The 26155-nt window shown below is 41.7% G+C and overlaps 1 protein-coding gene across 5 annotated transcripts in view; it reads left to right on the plus strand.

The window, feature by feature from the left end:
* The first annotated feature begins 1794 nt into the window (after positions 1 to 1794).
* Positions 1795 to 26155, plus strand: part of SDCBP (syndecan binding protein) — a 29787-nt gene continuing 5426 nt past the window's right edge. Inside the window, exons 1-6 of one of the 5 annotated variants that reach the window (XM_005301162.5) lie at positions 1795 to 2544; positions 11564 to 11630; positions 14091 to 14169; positions 21752 to 21861; positions 22255 to 22413; positions 25679 to 25854. In XM_005301162.5, the coding sequence (XP_005301219.1) occupies positions 11580 to 11630; positions 14091 to 14169; positions 21752 to 21861; positions 22255 to 22413; positions 25679 to 25854 (575 nt within the window). In that variant the 5' untranslated portion in view covers positions 1795 to 2544; positions 11564 to 11579. Of the gene's footprint in view, positions 2545 to 2662; positions 2901 to 7359; positions 7469 to 11563; positions 11631 to 14090; positions 14170 to 21751; positions 21862 to 22251; positions 22414 to 25678; positions 25855 to 26155 lie in introns of those variants that run through there. The other 4 variants (XM_005301161.5, XM_065585607.1, XM_065585606.1 and 1 more) reach the window with 4 other exon arrangements.

Raw genomic sequence — 26155 nt, forward strand, 5'->3', positions numbered from 1 at the left:
GAAGGAGATGGAGGTCAGCTAGAGGGATGGAAGCACGGTCATTTTAGGAAAAGGAGAAGGCACAAAGACAATTGGAGGAGTCGGATTCATCATAAACAAGGAATGGTCTTCGAAAATTGTCTCATGCCATTTGAAGTCATCACGTAGCGGGTTGCTTTACCTCCGATTGAACCGAAATAGTACCCTCAAAATCATCCAGATCTATGCTCCCACAAGTGCATGCGAAAATGATGATGTGGAAGGATTCTATCAGGAACTGGAGGAAACTCTCATTAAGAGTTCTACATATACAATTGTGATGGGAGAGTTTAACGCCAAGGTTGGAAGAGGGAAAAAAGTTCATAGGAAGGTATGGTATTGGAGAACGAAACGCACGAGAACGACTAGCTATATTGGCAGAGATGAGGAGAATGTTCATTGGTAACACCTGGTTCCAAAAGGCCAACAGAAGATGGACCTGGATCGCACCAAACGCGAAGACAAAAAATGAAATTGATTACTTTCTGATCGATAGACGATGCATCGTGCAGGATATTTCAGTAGTGCCATCATTCAATATCGGTAGTGATCATCGCCTACTGAAAGTCAGACTCATGTTCACTATGAAGGTGGAGAAAAAGGCACTGTGTATGGTGAAAAGAAGGCACCAACCAGTAGCTTTCGACGAAGCAATCCTGAAGGAAAACATTTCTAGGAAAGATTGGAGCCTCCTAGACGACAATTATGAGAACTTCAGTAAGAGACTGAAACGGTGTATGAAATCAGCTGAATGTGAAAGACCAAGAAGAGCTAGCAGAAGAATCTCAGCGAATACAAAGACTTTGGGTATGTCCAGACTTACCCGCCGGGTCGGCGGATAGCGATCGATCTATCGGGGATCAATATATCGCGTCTCATCTAGACACGATATATCAATCCCCAAACGCGCTCCCATCGACTCCGGAACTCCACCAGGGTGGGCGGCGGTAGCGTAGTTGACGGGGGAGCCGCAGCCGTCAATCCCGCGCTGTGAAGATGGGAGGTAAGTCGAAATAAGATACGTCGACTGAAGTTGCGTACCTTACATCGACCCCTCCCCCCCCAGTGTAGACCAGCCCTTAATTGGAGAAGAGGAGGAAAATGAAAAGAAGTGGTAGCAACAGGCTAGAGTACTCCCTTCTCTGCAAGCTCATACGAATGAAGTTGAAGGAAGACTTGGAGAAATTTTGAACCGAAAAGTTCCCACAGGCTGCTGAAGATCGTAAAAGTCTCAAAAAATGCAAACGGGAACTGGCGTTGTACAGGTCATCATTATCGGCTTTGAAGAATAGGGACGGAGAGATTATCCCAACCTTCTAGCTATTTAAAAAAACAACAACCCTTCACATCATGCACAACTGTCACATGATTTCTTGTCAGACCCATGCCAAAATCATACCTCAAGGCTATGAAAGTAGAAGGGCGTAATTCAGGGCTGTGACACATGTAAAATCAGTTCTCTTGTTCCCAGCATGACACAGAGGCCCTGATGAGGAGTTTCGTTTCTTTAATCAGGACTGTGCTGTATAGATGAACTCAAGTTAACTCCGTTGTCAACTGAGTCACTTCCAGGGCATAGGTGCCGAAACAATTTTTACAGCCGGGGGTGCTGAAAGCCAGTAAACAAAACTGTAAACCCCGTAAATGATGGGGGTCACTTCAACCCCCAGGGCGAGGGTCTCCGGGACCGCTGCAATCAGCGGCTCAGAGCCGCTGGAATGGGACTGGGAGCGGCCCCCCCCCCCCCCGAGGTTAAACCAGAGCCCAGCGCGGTTTGTCACGCGCCGGGGTTACCGAAGGAAGTGGGGAGTCATTATGCTGCTGAGCCAGCAGCTCCGGTCACGGGTTGGGGGGCGGGTGAGGGGCGCTGGGGGATGAGGACGCAGTTGGGCTCGTTGCTGTGCACAGGGCGGGGAGGGGGGTGTAACACAGGGCCGCCCGAGGGGGGGCAAGTGGGGCAATTTGCTCCAGGCCCCGCAGGGCCCCCACGAGAGTTTTTTCGGGGCCCCTGGAGCGGGATCCCTCCGGGGTAAAACCCTTGTGGGGCCCGGGCCCCCGGAGCTTCTTCCGCTCCGGGTCTTCGGGGCAATTCGGCGGCGGGGGGTCTTTCCGCCCCGGGACCCGCCGCCGAAGACCCCAGGCCCCCTGAATCCTCTGGGCGGCCCTGGTGTAACACCGCGCTAGGCGGGCACAGCCCTGCAGACCGGGCTGCGGACGATGGGGTTCGGGCAGTCCCCGCCCCCGCCGGGGCCGCTCCTCCCCCGCAGACGCGCGAGGAGGGCGGGTGCCTGCCCCGGAATGACGGGGGGGACAGAACCTGCTCGCAGCGGGCAAGAGACTCCCCGCCCCCTCCTTCCCCCGTGTCACGGGGCCCCGGGGGCGGCGCATGCGCATAGCAGCGCACTAAGCCGTTGTTCCGTAGCCTCCATCGTCGTTCCCTTAGCAGAGCCGCGTCGCCAGGAGCCGGAGCCGGAGCCGGAGCCGATAGCGGCCTGAGAACAGCAGTTGCCGCCACCGCCTCGGCCGGTGAGTGTCGGGGTGGGCAGCCTGGCTCTTCCCCTCCCCTCCGGGCGGTGTCACCCCCCCCCCCCCATTTCCCCGGCTCGCTCGCCGCTGCCGCCCAACCCCGAGAGCCGCAGTGGCTGGGCGGGGGTAGTACGGAGCGCGCCCGGCCCGGCCGTTACCTTCGGGCTGCGGGCAGGCGCTGGGCCCCGCGCTCCCCCACCTCTCCGGGGCGGGGCGGGGAGTAAAGCCCCGAGGGTCCCGCCACATACACATAGCGGGGCGGCGGCGGCGGCTGGGAGCGGGGCGGCGGCCCGTGAGGAGCAGGGCGTTATTTACCCGATCTCCTGCCCCTTGAAGTTGGCAAACACCAGCTCTAGGTACCGTGGAGACGCCGCAATGGGAAATCCTGCAAGTCTCCCACAGCCGCACCCGCCCCCCCGAAATAAGGCAGCCCTGGCTTCAGGGTTGGGGGGTCTGGGCTGGGCCGAGCCCCTGCTCCCCTGGGCTTTCTGGTGATTACCCAGCGAGAGTAATTAGTGCTTAATCTGCTCGGCTCGGTTTACTGGAGAAGGTGGTTTTTGTTTTGTATCTTTGGCAATCTTTTACCTCCCCTTGAAAGGGTCGGTGGGCTAGATCTGGTGTGCTCACAAGACAGGGAGGGCCGCAGCTGGCGCTGTAGCACTTTACAAACCATCCAGTGGCTAATTCAGGCTTCTGTGCCATAACTTGGTTAATGTTCTTAGTTTTTGCAAACTAAATTGCTTTGACTTCTGCATTTAGTAACAGATTTTATTGCTAGGATGTCGACATTTTAGACAGAGTCCTTAACTATCTCCTTGAAAACACGGCTAAGATTGAGATACTACTGTATTTCAGCTTCTTCCTTTAGCAGTGGTTGGGTAAAACTATTTGGGATTAAAGTTTTAATTTATGGATACTTTGAACACTAGAGAAGATGATGAATAAATACTTGTCTGTTTGTAAGTAAGGCTCATCTAACTTCCTTGCAACAATGGGTCGGTTAGGATTGCCTATGTAAATTGGCTTTTCATTTGTGTACTGGCTGACTGATTTGCTTTTCATTTTCTATTGAGACCACAAGTTTTTTTTACCCAGGATCTATCGTATATATTTATCTATGCCTATATTCTTAGAGGCAGAGAACTAACCACAGACTAAAGATATCAGCCCTGTTTCCCCCGCTCTCTCTCCGCCCCCCCCCAGCCCCTATGCCTGTCACTACCTAATCTAAGTGCTTCTCAGGTAACCTACCTGGAGCTTCCTAATGAGGATTGCATGACTAGGTTTGTTAATCTTCTTGTGCCTTGATAGAGGAGGATGGGCTTGGACTATAGTTGGTTGGAAGGTTTATTTGTTTTCTTGAAGGATTGCTTTTGTGTGTGGGTTCCCAAATAACTCTGAAGATGGTACTATTCTGGATTAGACTGTTTTCCTCTGAAAACTCCGTAACTCCTCTTCTGAGAATGACTTCACTCTGATTCTCACTTTGTCCTGGATTTGTAAACTAAATTGTTTGAGAGAAGGACTGCCTACTTAGTGGGCTGTGGATGAAGATGATTGCTGATATAACTGCATCCTGACTCACGAATGTCCTTAATGATAACTAAGGCCTTGCAGTGGCACTGGAGAATTGGGTTGCTGCATTCTGCACAAGCTGAAACTTCAGCTTCAAATGCAGATGCTAGTAGTTGTAGCAATCCAGAGTGGAGCCACGATGAATGCCAGGTGCACTTTTGCAACATATCTTCCTTGTCTGAGAGAGGAGTAATTTAGCAGTAAATTGAAGGTATAAGAAGACTTTTTCATCACTGATGCTGCCCTGAACTCCAGACTAAGTGGCAATTAAGATGAGACCATGAGGCTTCAAATCTTTTTAGTGAATAGGTTGCAGATGTCCTTGATGGAATATGAGAACAGTTGCTTGGCTGGTTCGTGGAAGTGTTTCTCTCTTCCAACTAGTATAACTTTGGTCTTTCTGGGTTGAATTTGAACCAGTGGCTGATCTCTAGGGATAGAGATGACATTGGTGGAGTCTGTGAACTAGGGGATGTACAGCTGTTGCTGGCAGTGGAGTCTGTAGGACGGATATTAGAGAAGCAACAAGACACATCTACAGGCCAATATTTTGGGAAAAGGGGGGCAATCTGTTTTAATGAAAAGCTTTTTAAAGTTTAAAACTAGTTCAGTTACCATTCTCCCCCCGCCCCTGTCTTTGAGTCACTTTTCTAATTCCCCCCCCCCCCCCCTTGTTGGGTTTTGCAGCCTATACCAGCATGCAAGAATTTATAAACAAAAATGGACTGAGTCATCTCTGTACAAAAATCAAGTTAAGTGATTGTGTGAGGAGACAGAATCCTTTTCCTGCTCAGTGTTTCTCATAACTTTAAATAGCTCTAATAATAGGGTAGTGATTTCTGTCCATACTTTTGTCATAATATGTTAACTAACAAACTAGCTACAAGCTACTAAGTCTGTGGTAGAAGTTGTCTGCTGTTACCACAATGTACTGCAATAGCTAATTACAGTGGGGAGTTCTTTCAAGATTTTTCATCTTGGTGGCTTTTAATATTTGTATAAATCTGACCATTTAATGATAAATTTCAGCTGAATACATGACTTTTTTCTTTAAATAATTGGAATTTTTAGACCATTAGAATACCCAATATTACTAAAGATGCCATTTCTTAGTAGAATTTTCTTTAGAAGCTTGGACCAAGACATTCAGTGATTACTGTTATCTGATGTTGTGGTTGCAGTTAAGGTTTTTACATTTTGACTCATTGCAAATTTACATTTATAAATAAGAAAGACTCAATCTTCCATACTGCGAACCTCATTCTAGCAGCATGCTGCTCAGGCCATTTTCCCATCTCTTTGTGATTGCAGGGACCATCTCCCCTCCTATTTGTGATCAGGTAACATTGCTAAAAAAAAATTATAAGAAAGCTGAGATTCTTTTTCTCTTTATTGGCTTACTTTGTGCAAGCAGAAGTCTGAAGGACTGCTTGCATGAGTAAGGATTTTGCAGGATTTTGTTTGAGCTCATCCACTCTGGCTATGAGGGGAAAAGAAGACTTAACTGGTTCAGGTTAACTCTGGTTTTAAAGAGAGTTCTAAACTGGTTAAATATACACTGGCTCAGTGAATTTAAGGCCTTAATGCTGAAGTTACATCCTCTTCAATTGGAACAACTAGAGCACTGGACCCCAAACTTTTCAGTGTTGTGCTCTCCCCCCCTATGGCCAGGACTGGGGATGTGGCTCCCCGGGGGGGGGATGGGATGACAGGGCAGGGTAAGGGAGCTGAGGCTGGGATGGGAATGTGGCCTGTTGAGGGGCCATGGCCAGAAACTGGGGGCGAGGCCGAGTACATCTGGGCCATGGTCGGTGGCCAAGGCTGAGGGAGGGCTGGGAGCTGGGCACCATCTGGGGGTGGGACCAGAGCAGAGCTGGTTGGTGGTTCATCCCCGCCCCCCCGCATGGGGACTGGCCTGGGCACCTCTATAGGGGCTTGCTCCACAGTTTGGGGTCCTCTGAACTAGAGATTTTGGAAATAGGCTCAATCCCAATTCCTTGTTGGTTTAATTTAAACCATAAACAGTTAGACACAGATGTAGCATTTAGATACACTACTGATACCCTAGAAATAGGTAGATATTACTGTACCGTGCCATGTAATGCACAGGGATATTGAATTTTGAGCATTTTTTCCTAAAGCTTGATTATAGTGCAAATTGACATTGTAGGAGCTGTCTGTCAGGTAACTACCTGAATCACAAAAATCTGTTAATGATTGGAATGACACTGGCATAGGCATGTCTATTGTATTGCTGCAAAATTAGGCTATGCACTTGGGATAGTGTTAAGAAGATGTATATAAGTAATCTGTTTAAAAGCAGACAAGGAAGTTAACTTCTGTAAATAGCAAAGTTAATCAACAGGTTATGGATTAATGACCTGATAGGATTTAAATCCTATCTTTTAAGTTTGAAACTGGCACTTGATACTTGCATAAATGAGAACAGAAAGTTTTGAACCATGCATGCCAGATTACATGGCAAAACCCTCTTTTTCTTGACAGTTCATATACTTTTTATTAAGAAAGGAAAGCACAAATAACTTTAGGGTCCAGTGTTTCCAAACTTTATATGGAGTTCCTTTTGACTTCAGTGGGAGTTCATGTGCAGATAATATGCAGTAATTGTGGCTCTCTGATCTTCAGCCACCTAGTCCTGGCAGAAGTTAGAGCAGCAGGGGGTCCTACTCTAACTTCCATAAGATCCATTGGAAAATCACATGTGGTGAAATGAGGATCTGGAAAGTCAATGACCTGCCCCTTTCCTATCCTTAACCTATGGGTGAAGGGGGTGTTTTACAAGAGGAGGTCTAGCCCAGTGCTTCTCAACCAGGGGTCCGGGCCCCTCTGAGGGGTCGTGAGCAGGTTTCAAGGGTTCCGTCAAACAGGGCAAGCATCAGACTCACTGGGGCCCAGGGCAGAAAGCTGAAGCCTGAGGCCCTGATACTCCCCGGCTGGGGCCGAAGCTGAAGCCTGAGCAGCTTAGCTTCATGGGGCTCCCTGTGGCATGGGGCCTCAAGCAGTTGCCCTGTTTGCTACCCTCTAATGCCAACCCTGGCTTTTATAAGCAGAAAATCAGTTGTGACATAGGTGGGTCATGAAGGTTTTATAGCATGCTGGGGGGGCTCAGAAAGAAAAAGGTTGAGAACCCCCGGTCTAGCCACTTCTGCCAGCTTTCCACTCATGGTGAAGTTCACTTACATAAGGGGAATTCTCCACTGACTAATTCTGGTTGTTTTAGGTCACTCACTATTACTAATGTGGCACAAAGTGGCTTTAATGGAATCCAGTTGTTTGTTCAGTGAGTTGGCCTTATAAACGTCATAGGAATCAGAAGCTATGGAAATATGTAAGTAGGGCCCTATGAAATCCATTTTATTATTGTGGGTTTTCGGTTTTATTTTATGATTTTGTTTTTTCCATTTAAAAAAAAATTCTTTGATTTTTAATCAAAATTGTTTGCATTGACAACAGTTAAGTGGACCTACTATAAATAAATACATTAATGTTCAGAATTGGATTGCAAAAAATAACTTTAGGAAAAAAGCGTACAATTTAAATAAATCCTGCAGTATATGGTAAAAGTAATACATTTTAAATCACTTTTTAAAGTAGCACTTAGTAATATGACCAAACTGACATTGGTGAACAGTAACACAAGAAGTCCACAGAAGAGCCTCGTACACTGTCAATTTAACTGAATTAATATTTGAATAATTAAAAATTTAAAAAAGTACCAAACATAAAATAAACTATCCTTGCAGCATTCATTGTTGCCATTTTAAATTAAACTCAGTACTTTTAAGCTTCCTTCCTTCCTGCTCAAATTAATTTTAAATTTGATTTGATAGTTTGAAATTTAGTTTATTGCTGAGTAGCATTACAAATTCATAAACTTAAATGTTTTTGCCATCTCTGGTGGACATTTCCATTGTGATACATTATGGTTAGTCTTTTAGTGTTTTCCTCAGAAAGTGATTCCCTCTTGTCTATAAGTAGATTTTTATATTTACTAAAGCTTCTCTCTGTGTCTACAGAGCTGACAAGGAAGATGTAAGGTAGGGCAACCTCTGCTACTTTAGGCATTCGTCCCTTCATAACCTTCCAGTAAGCGCAAAGATCCCGTGGAACTGAGGTGGGCTCATTCTGAGTGGTTTACAGAAACACCAACCATTCTTCTCCACCCCTCACCAGAACTGTGTGGGGAGGTGGTAGTTTGTTGTACTGATCAATGTTTTGTTGCATGGCTGGAGTCTGCATAGGAGTTGCAACTCCTGACATGAAGCTGACACAGCAAAGAGCTGAGTTCTCAGAAGCTGCCCTTAATCCCAGATGCTGGCACTTCTCCCCTAGTCCCTACACTCCCTCCACCCAGTGCCCAATGCTCTATTACCTCCAGTGGCTACGCATAGTTCAGCTGTGCAGCCCACCTTGCCTGCCTGTGCTGTGGTCCTAGTGCCAGGGAGAGCCTGGATTCGATGTTGTTTTGATTCCGCAATTCTGTCCGTGTTCTCGTTAACATGGATTTCATAGGGCTGCACTTAAGGTGGCACATCTGGAATTTCATGTTTACACTTTTCTTCAACTTAATTAGAAGGACACAACTTCTAATTCAGCATTCTTCAAGTAGGTAACAAGATTAGCTAACGTACACAAGCTTCTATTAATGGGGGATTTTAACTTTCCTGATAGCTGTTGGAAGTCTAATACAGCAAAATATATGATGTCCTGCAAGCTCTTACCATATGTAGGGAGCAACTTTCTGATTCAAAAAGTTGACTAAACAACGAGGGGTCATCCATTTTGGATCTGGTTTTGACCAACAGGGATAAACTAGTTGCGAATGCAAAGGTGGTTAGGAAATTGGGAAGAAGTGATCATGCTCTGATAGAATTCAAGTTCCTAAAGAAACAAGGACCCGAACAGCAAAACAAGGATACAGGACTTCAAAAAGGCAGACTTCAACTCAGAGAAATAGTAGGCAAGGTCCTGGGGAGAGACCAATTAAGAAGAAAAGGTGTTGAAGGGGGCCAGTAGTTCCTAAAAGATGTAATACTAGAGGCTCAACATCAAGCTATTGCAATGCAGAGGAAAGCGAAGAGCCATAGGACACCAGTGTGGCAGCACAAGGAGCTTTTTAGCTATCTAAAAACCAAAAGGGATACATACAGGAAATGGAAAGAGGGCCATGTAACTATGTAAATATACATGCAAATAGCATGAGTGTGTAGGGATAAAATCAGGAAAGCCAAGACTAAGAAGGGTTTTGACAAATATGTCAGGCAAAAAAGAAAGATCAGGGATGGTGTGGGTTTACTACTCAGTGGAGAAGGTGAGCTGACTATGGAAGATAGGTAGAGCTGCTGAATACCTACTTTGCTTCAGTCTTCACATAAAAAATAACATGTGACAGAATTACTGACAAAGTTATCATAGAAAATAAAAGAGAAGGAATGCAATAAGGATAAGTAAAGAACACGTCAGATCTTCTGATTAATTTGAATGAATTCAATTCAGCAGGGTCTGATACTATTCACCCCAGGGTGCTGAAGGAATTAGCTGAAGAAATCTTGGAGCCCTGCAAACTCATGAATGACAGGAGAGAGCCCTTCTCCAGTCCTCCAGGACAATATAGTATCCATCTTTAAAAAGGGGAGAAAGAAGGAGCCTATGGATCTATAGACCAGTCAGCCTGACTTTGATATCTGTGAAGCTACGCAAGGGTATAAAACATTAAATTTGCAAATACTTGGAGTGTGAAGGTGTGATCACTAACAGCCAGCATGGATTTAGTAAAAGGAAGTCATGCCAAACCAGCTTGATTTCCTTCTTTGACAAAGTAATTGGTTTGGTGGATAGAGGGAATGCAGTGGACATAATACACCTGGATTTTTGACACAGTCCCGTGTGACATTCTCATAAGTAAACTGGAGAAAGGTGGGCTCAGTAGAACTATGTGAATTAAGTGAATACATAATTGGTTAAACAGCTGCAAAAAAAGTGACTATTAATAGAATGTCAAATTGGAAGGAGGTCTCAAGTGGGGTTCACAGGGATCTGTTCTCAGTCTGGTGTTATTTAACTTGTTTATTAATGACCTGGATGTAGGAATAGAGATTATTTTTAAAATTAATTAATTAAATTTGCAGATAATACAAAGCTGGGGGGGGGTGTTGCAAACACTTTGGAGGGTAGCAAACACTTTGGAGGGTAGAACTAAAATTCAAGGGGATCTTAAATTGAACAACTGGGCTATAGACAACAAAATGAAATTCAATAAAGACAAATGTAAGGTGCTACACTTGGGGAAGAAAAACCAAATGAATAAATAGAGAATGAGCAATAACTGGCTTGTCAGCAGCAGCACTGCTGAGAAGGATCTGGGAGTTGTGGTGGATCACAACCTCAGCATGAGTAAACAATGTGGTGCTGTTGCAAATAAAAGCAAATGCAATTTTTGGTTGCATTACGAGAGGCATAGCACACAAGTCACAGGAGGTGATAGTACTGCTTTACTTGGTGCTGGTTAGACCTCAGCTGGACTACTGTGTCCAATTTTGATCACGATATAGAGAAACTGGAAAGATTCCAGAGATGAGCAACAAAGATGATCAAAGGGATGGAATGCAAACCATATGAGTAAAGGCTGAAAGAACTGGGTACATTTAGTTTGGAAAAGAGGAGATTAAGGGGGGACATGATAGCAGTTTTCAAATACTGGAAAGGCTGCCATAAAAAAGATGGAAAATAATTGTGTTCTCTTGCAACAGAGGGCAGGATAAGAGGCAATGGGTTCAAACTACAGCATAGCAGATTTAGATTAAATCTCAGGAAAAACTGCCTAACTGTAAGAACAGTAGCACAATGGAACAAACTGCCTAAGGAAGTTGTGGAATCTCCTTTGCTGGAGGTTTTCAGAAAGAGGCTGGATTAGCTATCTGTCTTTGATTTTGACACACAAAAATTCTGCATTTTAGCAGGGGGTTAGACTAGATGACCCTTCTGGTCCCATCTAAACCTGTGGTTCTATGAATTCTGGCTTCTAGAAATCCACCTTTATAGAATAAAATATTTCTTTTGGAACACAGTTCTCTCCATTAGAAGTTCTGTTTACATTCCAGATCTATCTTTCAGTAAAATTGAACATTTGGAGGTTCTTTGGTTGATAGAATAGAAGTCTGATGATAATGTTAGTAATGCTCCTATGCATCAATCTATCCTGAAGCTTTTTGTTCAACATTAAGCAAGACTTTAGACTACAGATTAACTGAGCGTTTCATCTTTCGTCTATAACATGATTTACTCTTCTTTGATGCTAACAGAAATTCACTTTTCTGGACAGTAGCTTTTAACATAGCCAACTTCCAAGCTTTACTTGGCATTTTATATACTGTTGGGAGTAAAATAACTTGATTATTAAAATAATGTTCTTATTTTTCTTTAGTGGAAATTGCACAAAAATGTCTCTCTATCCTTCTCTGGAAGATCTGAAAGTGGACAAGGTAATTCAGGTATGGTGAAATATATAGACTTCTTTCTGAGATGAGTTCTAGTTAAAAATGAACAGTTCAATTAATATTAATTTCATTTCTAAAACCAGTTTCTCATGTTAAATGTGTGGGTACTACATTTAATACTTGACTAAATTACTATAAAGTCTTTATTTTTTTTGGTAGTTTGCCACCTATTTGGATGGGTTGGATATTAATACTTCCTTAAATTAGGAGAGCTTGCTCTTACAAATATTTCAATGTAAATCTTATGTGATCCATATGGAACACTTATCCTTTTAAATCAAATAGTTGTTTATTTGCTGGTATCTAAAAGTTAATAGCAACTTCTCTGCTTATATCAAAATGACAATTTAAAGATAACAGATGTACATTTTATTTTAAGGATAAAGGCTGCAGCAAATAAAAGTTAGATAATACAGTAAACCACTGAGTAACAAAATTCTGATTTTAAAAACTGCCTCTCTTCCTAGAACAAAACTAAAACTTTTATTCAACTCTGCTAGATAGGTCAGTAGACACACTTTTCACATCTCACTTAGTGTGTGTAATAAAGAAAACAACCCCTTGACTACAAGTACTGTCAAGTTATTTCCACCCCCACTTGAAATTTTGATCTCCAAGCACAGTCTGCATCCTGGAATATTGTGTTTAATAAATATATGTGGTTTCTTTTTGGGACAGTTAATTGAGCTCAATGTTCTAGGTTTGGACCACTCCAGTTTCACTGCTGCTCTCAGTGATCAAGATTAAACTATTTGGTGCTCCAGCATGTGGTCTGATGTAAAGTTTTAAGTTTAATGAATCTGCTAACCAGCCTTTATAAGGGCCTGTCCACGCTAGAAGTTTAGCTTGCAGTAGCCTGGTTGTCTTTTACACTTAGAAGCATCTTGTTCGAACATGTTTTTTCTTTTGTATTACCAGTGATGGTTCTGTAACCATGTTAGTGATTGGTGTTACAACCAAATCAATAATTTTTTTTGAAGCAAAACGCGCAAATTCTCTCGTCTCAGCCAGTGAGTATAGGTTAAATGGACAGATTTGAACAACAGGGATAGTTAAACTGGAAATTAACCCCTAAATGGCTTGTTGTATTAAACCATTACAATTGTTTTAATTTATTTTCAAATGCAACTTGTTTGACTTCTAATCCACAGCTTTCTAGAGAAGGCATTATTAGTGGTGGCTTATTTTTTTTACATGTTGTTTTCTTAAATTGTTGGTTAATTTGACCAATGTGTTGAATTAGGTTGTTAAATCATAATGCATTACACTGTATTGATGCCTGTGTTCTTTTAACTTTATTGTAAAATGTCAGATAACCATGAACTGTGGCAACTAGTTTGATTTAAAGGTAATTTTTAAATAGCGAGTAGTACCTGGCTTGCATTCAGAGGCGTAGAAAACCTATCTAGGTTCTCTAAAACTACCAAAAGATGGGAGACTGAATAGGAAGGAAATACCTAGTATTACAAATAAGCTTATCGTTTACTCTCTTCCAGTGACTAGCAAATACTAATTTATAAATAGAGTATTTTGGGGGGCATTTGCTGTAAACATTGTGTCCTCTCTTGTAATAACCCACTTCTTTGAGTTCTGTATACAAATCTAATTAGAAGGTTCACTGCTTCTCTAATAGGAGCGGTTAATGTTAAAGGATTGTTGACTTTTTAGCTTTGATTCACAATTAATCCCTGTGTGTCGCACAAGAAGAGATAGGTGGGATTGGATGAGTTTGACACATCTAGACTCTGAAGGTGCTTATGAATTACTGAATTAAAATAAACTATTTTGGGTACACCTCTATCCCGATATAACGCGACCCGATATAACACGAATTCGGAGCAGTGCTCCGGGTTGGTGGGGCTGTGCACTCCGGCGGATCAAAGCAAGTTCAATATAATGCGGTTTCACCTATAGCGTGGTAAGATGTTTTTGGCTCCGGAGGACAGTGTTATATCGGGGTAGAGGTGTATTTGCAATTGCTGAAGTTTTATAAATTTCATATTGCATTTAAACAGTGCCATTTCAGAACATCTTAAACTTCTTAGTGTCTCTTGTATGCTAGATGAGAAGTTTAGTGTAAATGTCTTAAATTCTGAGTCTTTCAGAAAGTATATTTACATTTAATAAATTTACCAACCCTCTTTCTTTATATGGTACTACCTCTTTATGCTGTTGCCCTTGCTTTTTCCCTGTAGAAAGTCACAGCTGTAAGCTGTTTTGACAAGTGATATTTAATTTAATTAACCAATTTTAACACCATTGAAAAAGATTCCATTTATATGAATTAGTGTTCAGATCCATATTAATTGGTGTTCAGATCCAAGAATGAGTTCCGAAGTTTTGTCCTTTAATATAACGAACTGTACTTTCTAAAAACATGAACATTTGACCTCGCAACTATCTAATAGTCTCTCTTGTACAGAATAATGCATGTGAATTCCTTTTTCCTGTTAGGCCCAGACTGCCTTTTCTTCAAACCCTGCCAATTCAGCAATTTTGTCTGAAGCCTCCACTCCCATCCCTCAAGATGGAAGTAAGTTTATGTACTATACAAAAAGTTGATGTTTTGAAAAAAACTGTAAAATCCTGAAATTTTTTAAACAAACACTCTTTTGAAGGGGAGCTTGAAGTACAGTCAAACTGTACTGTATAGGAGAACAAAATAATTCTTTCATTGTTAACTAAGAGTCAAACTGTGTCCTCTGTAAATGCAAATATTTGAGTGGTAGTCTACAGAATTTTTTAAAAATGAAGTAATTAGAGGGAGTTGTGTGGTTAATATATATTTTCTTCCCTTTCCCGCACTGCGGATACCTCTTTCAAGTGATTACAGTTCCGAAGCTGGGGAGTTAGTGGGATGCCTGCTCTTTGTGCCATTATCTCCCTTGAAATCCGTGGGAGATTTGCAAGTTTGAGGGCTGTCACCATTATCTTTGCATATTTTTCATCCCTGCACACACAATCCTAAATTGAGGGGGAATTTTGGGACGGGGCAGGGATCCTGTCTCTAGTACTGGGGAGAGGCCTGGAAAGTGGAATAGTGTGACAGTATGAAGTTTCTGCATGAAGTTCCTGCTGATGTTTTAAGATCAGTGTTTTGGAGAGGTGGCATGTGTTAAAGACTGATACAAACTGACTTGCCACTTTTCATGATAAAAACATGTTTCTTCTTAGAGTATGTGACTACATGTGACACATCTAATTTTGGATGAACCTCATGCTCCTCAGGTCAAAAATCTTTGAATAGCAGTGGCCATTGAACTGAAGTCACATTTGGTACCCATACCTGAAAATACTGGTAACTAGTAAATATCAGCATGAACATTGGCACCCGTGCCAACATCAGCCCTGTCAATGAAGGCCTTAAATTTACCACCTGATTCAATGTTGAAGGAGATAATTATGCCCCAGTACCACCCTTATCACCCGTGTTTACATTCAATACTGGTGCATATTTCTGACCTCCCAGTACTGAGGTTATCTTGAAGATTGGCACTGCCTCTAGAAGATGTTTTTTCTTCATCTCCAGCACATACCACCTCTCCACTATCCAGCAGGGAACCTTTTTCTGACAGATCAGACTAAGGTCTCTCTCTACAGACCAGGACTTCCTGTATGGCAGGGCAATGGCCTGGTCAACCCTATCAGAACAAGTCTTACCTATAGGCACACCGGGGACCTGCATCCAAGGGCTGATCCTTCTTGAATGATCTAGAAGGAAGTATAGAGGGTCTTGATCTTTATCTGCAGACAGGGAAGAACATCAGCAGCTGGCAGAGGAGGAATGGGCGTTAGTGCCCCCTGAGCAACATACCATCTCCCAGGGACTCCTCTTCATCTTCTCCTGATGAGACTTTCTCTTCAACTCATGTATCAGCCTTTGATGACTTCAGAGCACGGCTGGAGCTGCTCTCCCTCAGTGTTGAGACTCTCAAGATAGAACATCCGTGATAGAAGAAAAAGCTCACAAGCTCTTTGTTCTTCTACATTCTTCTGTTTTTGCTAGGACAGCAATTAATGAGGGCATATTAGATCCAGCAAAGACTCTGACAGGCACCAGCCACACTGCCTCTTCTGGCTAAGACAGCAGAAAAGACACATTGGTTACCCTAAAAGGGGTTTGAACAGTTCTGACTCTATCCAACATTGGGTTTGTTGATGATTAATGTGGTCCATGAAAAGACCAAGCAATTTAAGAACATTCCAAAAGACAGACACCCAAGAAATTAGATTTATTTTGGAGAAAAGCCTATTTGTCAGGGTCACTGGAACTATGAGTTGCTAATCATCAGGGCTTAAATGCAAAATATCTTACGTGGGATCAGGTATTCTCCATCTAGCTAAACTCCTCTGAGACTTGAGTGGGGAATTGAAAGGAATAGTTGAAGAGGACTAGTGGCTTAAACATTGTTACAGTCAGCAACAAATAAATAGGACACAGCTTGATCTGTGGCTGCTGTGGCAACTGCCCATAGCTTCATTGCTGCAAGCCTCTGGCATTCAGTGAAATGCAATTGAGGATGTCATTTGAAAGCACAGATTTATTACACACAGTTTTTTGGGGGCATCTACACTTCAGCCCCAAATTGTAAGATCTTCAAATACTAGGATGTTAGTCAAGGCAGAAGACCACTTGCCTTCTCTCAACAATGGTCTTCTGAGTACCTAACCAGGGAGAAGCTGAGATTCTGTTGGACAAGACAATCTTCCTTGTTTGTTGAGCCATCTACAGCTGCTTCCAGAACAACAGGTTTGATGTGAGGGTCGAGAACCACACTAAAGTCACTCAAAAGCAGTCTCCAAACTCTGTCTTTAGATGCTGGCTTTTGTTCTTCCATCAAACTTGGAGCATGATAACAGACAGATGGGTATTAAAAGTTATCTCCCATGGCTGTTCCATCCCGTTTCAGTCCTTAACCCCTACCCATCCCCTTTCTTGTCCTTCATGGTCCTTTAATGAAAATCGCCTAAAGGAAGAAATGGTGTCTTGCCTCCATCATCCTGTCCCTTCATGCTCAAAACTTGTCTTGTTCAGATAGCTGGGCCTCATGGTAACTTGTGAAAAATTGTGTCTCAATCCATCATAAATGATAGTTTATAAGAGTTGTAGTGGATTCCAAATCAGCAAAAACATATATTACCGAATGCAGATTTTTCTCTTCATATGATGATCAGTATCAAATTGAATGTCAACTACAGTAAGAAAACTGCCTCAAACTTTTAGCCCACATCACCTTGCTTTTATGTGACGCTATTAGCCAGACTTCACCTGGGTCCATTTAAAAGGCTGATTAAACCTAGTATATTACCTTACAGGACATCAAATGAGCATGTGACTGTAGTGTCAGGACACCTATTTTATTGGCACTGAATGGGTGGTTAGACCCCAAATATATTCAGACAGGTTCCCTTCTCTGCTCCTCCTACAAAGACATTGATCACAGATGCATTGTATATGCACCCAGACCACCTCCAGACAAAAGGGAAAAATGCAAAAACCCCCAAAACCTATAATATATTTGGTACTTAAAGCACTGGACTTCTTGTTCAGTTCTATCAAAAGCCACCTTGCAGTGTTCTCAGCATGCCATCCCCCTGTACCATCATGTTCATTTTTCACTCACCCCACAGTATCTAGATTTCTAAAGTAGTTACTCCATACTTATCCAGCAGTTAGAGAACTGTCTCCAATATTAAGATCCACATTGTCCTTACAAGCCCCCCTTTTAAGCCTCTTGGAGTGTACTTTACACTATCTTACCCTCAAGATGGTCTCTTTAGTCAACATTACATCAGCCAGAAGGGTGACCAAACTCCAGTCTTTTATGGCTGACCCTTCTCTCTCAATGTTCCACAGAGATAAATTGGTGTAAAGACCTCATTGCAAGTTTATTCCCAAACTTGTCACACTCATTTGAACTACAATTAATTTACCTGTTTTCTTTTGTTCTTCAGAAGAAAAGAAACTCTACATCCTGGATGTTTCAAAGATCTTGTTATATTATCTTGATAAGACAAAGCCTTTTACACAGACTTCCCATCTTTTTCTTGCCATCTCTGGTACTCCTAAGGGTCAACCCATTGTCTCCCAGAGAATATAAAAAAGAACTATGCATGTATTTCAGTCTGCAGTAATGTGGCTGATACACCTTTTCCTTCAAATGCTAAAGCTCACTCCACTACTGCACAAGCTGCATTTTGTGCATGCTTTGGACGCATCATCATATCTAAAATTTGCAAGGCAGCTAATTGTGGTAGTCTGCTTACCTTTGTTAAAGACTGTGTCCTTCTCCTGGCTGTGAGATTTGGTAGGGCACTGTTAGTGGCAGTTAAGACTCCTCAGTACCATCTTCCATACTGCTTTTTAGCACAGTTGTGGTAAATAAGCACCCCAATTTTCACAATAAGCCAAAAATTAAACTCATCCCATTTCAAAACAAGCCAATCCCTAAGAACACCAACACTCTATATGACTAGATCTCCCCCGCTCCCCCCCCCTTCCTCCGGTGTGCTGTCTGGGACTGTGGTGGGCCCGCAGTGCACCCCTGACTCTCTTGCCCCCGCTTGCTAGGAGCCAATCCCCCGCCCCCCCCCCCCCCCCCCCCCCCAAAAGCAACAAGCCAACAAGTAACTCCCAAGCTAATTAAGTCAAAAACAAGCCAATTTCTGCTTTTTTTTTTCCGCAGGTTTGGCATGTCTGCTTATTAGTCACCCTGACTAGAGTGCAGTCCCCACACGTGTGCACACACTCAAAGGAAAAACAGTTTACTTACCTTAAAGTAACGATGATTCTTTGAGAATGGGTTATTGTCCACATAGATCCCACAAACCCTATCTCTGCTTCTTTGGCGTTCACTTGCCATTTCAAAATCCCAGGTAAAGAAAACTAAGGGTGGGTTGTAGCCACTCTGGCCTTTGAGCCCTCTGGTGGGGATGCACAAGGATGGCTCTGAAACTGCTGTTCAAAGGTTCTGACTTCATGAACATAGGATCCATGTGAACAACAACATCTTGAAGAACTAGTCACTATAAGATTCAATGGTTTTAAATATTTTAATGCAGCATTAAGTTTGCTTGGTGGAATGTTGTTACCTTGCAGAACATTGAGTTGAGCAAAACTCAAACTTCTGAAAACTAGGAAATGCACAGTTAAGATTGCCCATGCAACCTTAACTCTGCTCTTTCAGCAGTGCCCCAGTAGGCCCTGTTAACACACACCTTTTCTCTGCCCACCCCACTATTCCTGAAATACAGAAGCACCTTGTCTCCTTTTACAGCCTGTTCACTGTCACCCATAGCATTCCATCCAGATTGGGATGTACTGGCAGTATTGGTGGTGCACAGGGCTTGGGATGTACTGGCAGAGTTGCAGGTGCCATCCATCCACATAACCCTCATCTCTTTTCTGCAGCCCCAACCCCTTTTCCCCTCTATTCCTCTCCTCCCTGATACGCTTTCCCTCCCAGGAAGCATTTACATGTCTAAGTTTTTCACTCAGTGACTGATTACATTATCCCCAAAATAAAATTGCCATCCGTGATTATAACAACCTCCAGCCACTCATCCATAACTTCTTTTGTCTTAGGTGGAGGGTTTGTGATTAACTTATCTTTAGTTTTGTTAACTGAAGGTTGAATTCACAGCCATCCAGAGCTCTGTTGATTCATCCCATCCTTAGCACCTCTCACTTTAACAATATAGGGCAACAAAAGGAAACAATTTGGGGGGGGCAGTAATGCAGGAATCCCTTGGTCAGGTGACCCCCAAATTTGTATCATCTAATGCTATCCCACGCCACCATGAAGCACACCAAATTTCAGAGCAGTCCGTTTAACTGTTTCAATTTTGAGAGCACTTGCAAGAGTGGAGCTTCAAAGCTTATGAATGGCAGTAATGGAAATCTAGCACTTTTTCTGTATTGCTGCTTTTTCTTACTACTTTTCTCAGTTTGGGTCTTCCCCCAGAGATTTCATGGGTGCCATGCACTATCTTGGATAAGATTTGACAGATTGAGATTATTTTGACCCGCCTTCTGTCAATAGTTCTTTAGCTCTGGGCAAAAAAAACCCAACCTAGAAACTTTTTTTTAAATATTGCTGTTTTTTGCGGGCGGACTTGTATTTCTGCACCATGGGCTCAAATGACTCCATTTGGATCACCAGTCCTGCTCTACACCCTCCCAAGGCATACCAAATTTCAAAGAGATCTGACTGAACATGTCAATTTTAGAGGATTTAGGAAAGGTAACCTTTAAACAGATATTGTGGAGCAACCTTAATTATAGAGGTGCCACTGCTCCACCATAATTAATTGCCCCCCCCTTTTTTGGTCACCCAACTGCACTGCTATTGAGCAGAACTATTCTTTAAAAAATTGGCTTTTTCTCCATCATAGTTGAGTACAGTTTTATGGCTTTAAACTATTAAGTGTTAAATGTCTTGGAACAGTTCTTTTTGATTTTAAAAAAACATCTTCATGGCTTTCCTGAAATTTCCAGTGACCAACAACTCAATATTAAAATATTTTTATACCACTTCCTATCAACAAAATTGACTCTCTTCTTGTTGTAATAAAGCAATAACTTCTTCCAATTTTTGCCATGATGTAATAATACCTGTTTGCTCTGTGGGAAAGCACATTCTGCTCCCTTGATGTTACTATTCCACAGAAACTGACTTGCAACTAATAGCTTTCTGGCCCTTCTGAAGGCTTTTATTCCCATGCAAGATTTGGCCAAACACCGTCTTATAAAGTGGATTGTGTGCCTCGGTTTCATATAGCTGTAAGAAGTGAATTGTGTTAGAGCAAACTATCAAGATGTTTACTGTCAGCTGATACTATTGAAAGCAGAAATATATTAATCACTAAGTACAGTGAAACACTTAAAACATTGTACAATGAAAAGCAAATTCACAGTAGTTTTAAATGCAAAATCTTTTGTGTAACACTCAGCATTTTGAACTTGCGAGATAGAAGAAGGTTTTCATAGTGCCATTAACTTGCTGGTACTACACACTGTATCAGGGTACTTAATAATTTCATCGGTAATTTAAAATACTGAATTTATACTTAAAATATTTTTTAAGTAATTAAAATACCTTGTTGCCCTAGGGAAATTGACACCACAGTTAGTTAAAATGTGATTACTATTGTTCAGGACAGATCATCCTTTTCAATTTTAATTTATGCATCAACTAATTTAAGTGGCAAAACAAATAGGTATTGAAGAGAATGAATAGTTCATGCTTTTCTAACCTTTGCTTACTCATATTCAGTACAACCACCCCAGAAAGTTGAAATAACTGAGGGTCACACTGGACATGCTTCTGGTAAAACCTGTGGAAAGGGGTATACTGGGAGGGAATTCCTTTAGGCTTATTCTTCTTTCCCCTGTTGACAGGATATGGCTATGGCCTCTTGCCTTCCAAAACTTCACAGGTACCTGGGGATCTTCAAAAAGCAAAGAGAGTCTGTATGGAGTCCCTGAGTCTCTGAGAGAACTATTTATCTGATACTTTGCTCCCTTGCAACATGTGCATGCCCATCCAGATTGGGTACCTCCCAATGCAGAGTTCCTCATATAGTCCTGGGAATGGGGTGAAAGGGAAATGGTCCCCCCTCCCACCACTTCCGCACAGGCCTGGGGAGACAAAAGTGCATGCCTTCTGCTCAGAGATTTCCAGAGCTTTTAAGTGGTTTCTCACCTCATGTCTGTGATGTCAAATCCCTTCACCCTTGTTTTCATGAATCACTGGAAACTAAAAATGGTGTGAAATAGATTCTACTGGGATTTAAAAAAAAAAAGGCTAAAAATTACCTGAACAATGGAGAGTGCCTTATGTAAAATGTGGAAGTAGCCAAGTATCTTAAGATGGGTGACAAAATAGTAGTACTGTTCTAATGGATGATATTGCATGTGCTTTCAGAGGCAAAGTTTGTTGCTATTGATGCAGTTGACCTTGAAGTAAAGTACTGGAACAGACAAGTAACATATAGGAACGTAATCTACAGTGTTCTTCTAGTAAATCAGTAAATATTTAGTATTTTAGTGAATAAACATTTTCTATATTCTAAATAGTGAATCATTTACTTTGTATTTTTTTTTCTTTCACTAGGCCTCTATCCCAGACTATACCCAGAACTTTCTGAGTACATGGGTCTGAGTCTTAATGAAGAAGAGGTACAGAAAAACTTGCCAGTGGTTGCAGATACACAATCTCAGGGGGTAGGTACCATTCAAGTAAACCTGATTTTTAGAAAACACAGACAGGATATTTATTAACAAAATAACTTGCTCTTAAAAATAGGACTCCACCTATTCTATTTAGTGGATTATACTTCTGGTCATTACCATAGTTAACCAGTGATGGATTAATGATCTTAAGATGCTAAGTCATTCCATCTCTAGAGTTTACCTTTCAGTAAGAACTTTGTATAAAGACATTTTTACTACACTTGAACAATTTTATTATCCCCAAAATAACTAGAAGTAAGACATCTTAAAATTTCATTTATTTGTGTGAAAATGTGATTTCATTTTGACTGACATGTCTTGTTCAGCTGTCTACACAAGGTGCTGTTCTAAGTAGTTTGTTGTGTGGTTTTTAATCATCAGCAGCTGGTAACAAGACCCTCCAGTGTGAATTATATGGTGGCTCCAGTAACTGGAAATGATGTTGGAATTCGCAGAGCAGAGATTAAACAAGGCATCCGTGAAATAATTGTGTGTAAAGATCAGGATGGAAAAATCGGACTTCGTCTTAAATCTATAGACAATGTAAGTATATGGAAACTTAATTCTGTCTTGATTCTGTAGATCAGTAAGTGAATCCTGTTGTAATCAAAATTAAATTGTATGGGAGTGTGAAGTTGCTGATGCAAAGGCATGTCTTTGTGTTTAATATAAAATGGGGTAAACTTCTACCAAGTGTATAACGTTTCTAGTGTCTTATCTATGGCTGCTGTTTTGTCTTCTGTTAACGCTTTCAAAATATACTAATAGATTAGAGATCTAAACTTAAGTACTACATAATTTACTTTTATATAAATGTATAGAAGCAACTGGCATTATGTACTACTTGTACATTTAGTACCTAAGTTTACACATAGCACCTCTTTATATAGTAAGTACAGATTGTGACAGGTTTCCCTCCCCCTGGGGTACCACTGAGCCCCACCAGCCTGGGCTCCCTCTCACACTGTGCTGCTGTGACAAGCTGCAGATATGCTCCCGGTCTTACACTTCCACACAGGTAGAACCACTCCCAGCTGCAGTTCTCTGACTAGCCACTGCATGTGAACCAACAAGAGAGAGACTACAGCCAACATAACCACCAGTTTCCCAGCCTAGGACCCCAGAGCTGTACTGTCCTGCCCTGGTACAAATCCCAACCCAGTATGAATTTATTATCCAATTCACCTCCCCTCGCAATGTGGAGAGGAAATGCAACAGCCCCTCTGAGCTAAGATTCCCATGCACTTCACTCCAAACTCACTGGTTTAGATTAAAGCATAAAATACATTTATTAACTACAAAAGATAGATTTTAAGTTGTTATAAGTGATTGCAAACAGATCAAAGGCAGATTACCTAGTAAATAAACAAAAATGCAAACTAAGCTTAACATCCTAGAAAGATAGGATTTGAATTAACAGTATCTCACCCTTACAGATGATACAAGCGGGCTGCAGAGTCGACCCTTGCTTTGCAGTTTGGCATGCCCAGTTGTTTCATATACAGGCTAGAAATCCCTTCAGCCTGGATCCAGCACTTCCCCCCCCTAATTCAGTCTTTGTTGCTCAGGTGTTTCCAGGAGTTGTCTTGTGTGGGGAGCAAAGAACCACTGATGTCGTCCCTCCTCTACCTTATATAGTTTTAGCATATGGCGGGGAACCCTTTGTTTCAAAACTTGGTTCCCAAACTGGTTTGTGGAAAAATACTGACATCCAAGATGGAGTCGAGAGACGTGCTCTGGTCGCATGCCCTTGCAGTGTTATAACAGCCATTGCTTACAGGCTGGCCAAAATGCCCACAGGAAGGTTAATCTATTTCACAGTCCATTGTCTTTGCTGATAGGCCATCAGCCCCGTCTGGCTTCTTCATTGTTGTATTTGAAAGGCTAGTTGTGGGTCTTACCCAGAGTAAGCACGATGAAATACAGATATGTAGTCAATGTTCCTAATTTTAGATACAAAAATGATACATGCATACAAATCATATTCAGCAAATCATAACTTTCCCAATGACACCTCACATGACCCATCTTGTACAAAATGCATCGTAATTATGTTAATCGTATCATAATAATATCACTACGAAGAATACAGGGTGCAGTGTCACACAGATATTGGACACCTTTCAGTTATCTGCTATTGTACTTGTTAAATGGCATTTTGGTCACTAGCTCAATAGCTTTAGTCTTTATTCCTAAACTTTCAATGGGTAACACATTGTAGTTTAATTTCTCATTATGCTATTAACCACTAGTAAGAGTGCCTGCATCACCTTTAGATTAGGACCATATGCTACTGATGGGGGAACATTAGGTAAAGTGAAGCTCTGATTTGGCCTACACTATCTACAAAGAGTAACGCCAAAGTTTGCTTTTGTTGTTCTCCTTTGTGGTGACCAAAGGTGCAAAGAAATCATTTTAACTTCTCTGCAGCCAGTCTCTCCTCATTGTGGCCTCTGACTATTCCCAACTGTGAAACAGACATGTTAACTTGTCACATTCTTAAAAACTGACCTGCAAAATCAGGAGAAACTGGGCTTGTGTCCAAGGTATCAAAAGTTTAATTATCTTATGGCTTTTTTAAACTAGAAATTCTGGTGTGGGCTATCTTGAAGTCTCTAAGGTTTTGTCTGCATTTCGGAAACATCCCACTATTGTCAACTGAACAGGTGTTAGGATCTTTGTGCCCCAGCACAGGTGGGGTTTAGCATTCAGCATCCTTTCATGAAAGTGAAGTGGGAGCAAGTCTAATAGCATGGTGTTGATAACCATAATTGCAGACACAACCCTATCTACATTAGGGCTCCTAGTATTTCTAGTTTTCCTTTCTAACTGTAGACAGGGTCCATGATGACTGAAGCACTACTAAAACAAGCTCACAGGAATCAAAGCTGAGTAGTTGAAAGAGGAAGGGGTTTTCAGTCAACTGTGTTAACACCTATTTATCTCAGACTAGCATTTGAGATATCTTTTGAGGTATCAAAAGTTTAATTATCTTATGGCTTTTTTAAACTAGAAATTCTGGTGTGGGCTATCTTGAAGTCTCTAAGGTTTTGTCTGCATTTCGGAAACATCCCACTATTGTCAACTGAACAGGTGTTAGGATCTTTGTGCCCCAGCACAGGTGGGGTTTAGCATTCAGCATCCTTTCATGAAAGTGAAGTGGGAGCAAGTCTAATAGCATGGTGTTGATAACCATAATTGCAGACACAACCCTATCTACATTAGGGCTCCTAGTATTTCTAGTTTTCCTTTCTAACTGTAGACAGGGTCCATGATGACTGAAGCACTACTAAAACAAGCTCACAGGAATCAAAGCTGAGTAGTTGAAAGAGGAAGGGGTTTTCAGTCAACTGTGTTAACACCTATTTATCTCAGACTAGCATTTGAGATACGTAAAATCCATTGCTAAAGAGTCACCATCCTTCACCACTTAATGCAAATCTTTAAAGCTCACAGTAAACCTGCTTTGAGACGCCAAGAGATCCTGCAGTTCTGTCTATCACTTCCTGATAGTTCTGTGGTGGTAATACTTCATTTTTAAAAATGAAAAACAAGATTTCAGGCCTTCATTGTATCAGAAAAGGATTAATAAGCTTTTTAGCTTTTGTAGGTCACCTTTGTATGTATTTAAAAAAAAAGGCCTATTCATCTCCTGCAGTGTATCTGTATTTTTAAAAGTTGCAGTTGTTCAACCCATCTTCTGCTTGCTGTTTATGTATACTATATGTAATGTATAAAATAGGCACTGGGAACTTTTTCTGACTGTTAACATTCAAGAATAATGATAAATTTTTATCATTCCATTTAGGGTATATTTGTCCAGTTAGTACAAGCCAACTCTCCAGCATCTTTAGCTGGTCTGAGGTTTGGGGACCAAGTTCTGCAAATTAATGGTGAAAATTGTGCAGGATGGAGCTCTGAGAAATCCCATAAAGTTCTCAAGCAGGCTTCAGGGGAGAGAATTTCGATGATCATTCGTGACAGGTAAAACTATCAAGTAAAAATGGAAAGTGATTGTTCATTATTATTTATTTGTATTGCAGTAGCACAATGGGTCCCTAGTCCAGGCATGGGATTCTTCTGTGTTTAAGCACCAAACATGCATAACAATGACTATCCCTGCCCCAAAGAGCTTACAGTCTAAGTAGTTCAGAAGCTTCCTTTTCATGTCTAATATTTCATGAGTAAATCTGTTAAATTAAGACTGTTGGCAAGGGCTAACTCTGTCGCAGGCAGGTATTATGCACAGTTTCTCGCAAACTCTGCCAATGCAGTTCTGCTTAGG

Source organism: Chrysemys picta, chromosome 2 (genome assembly GCF_011386835.1).
Source record: "Chrysemys picta bellii isolate R12L10 chromosome 2, ASM1138683v2, whole genome shotgun sequence".
NCBI classification, from domain to species: Eukaryota; Metazoa; Chordata; order Testudines; family Emydidae; genus Chrysemys; species Chrysemys picta.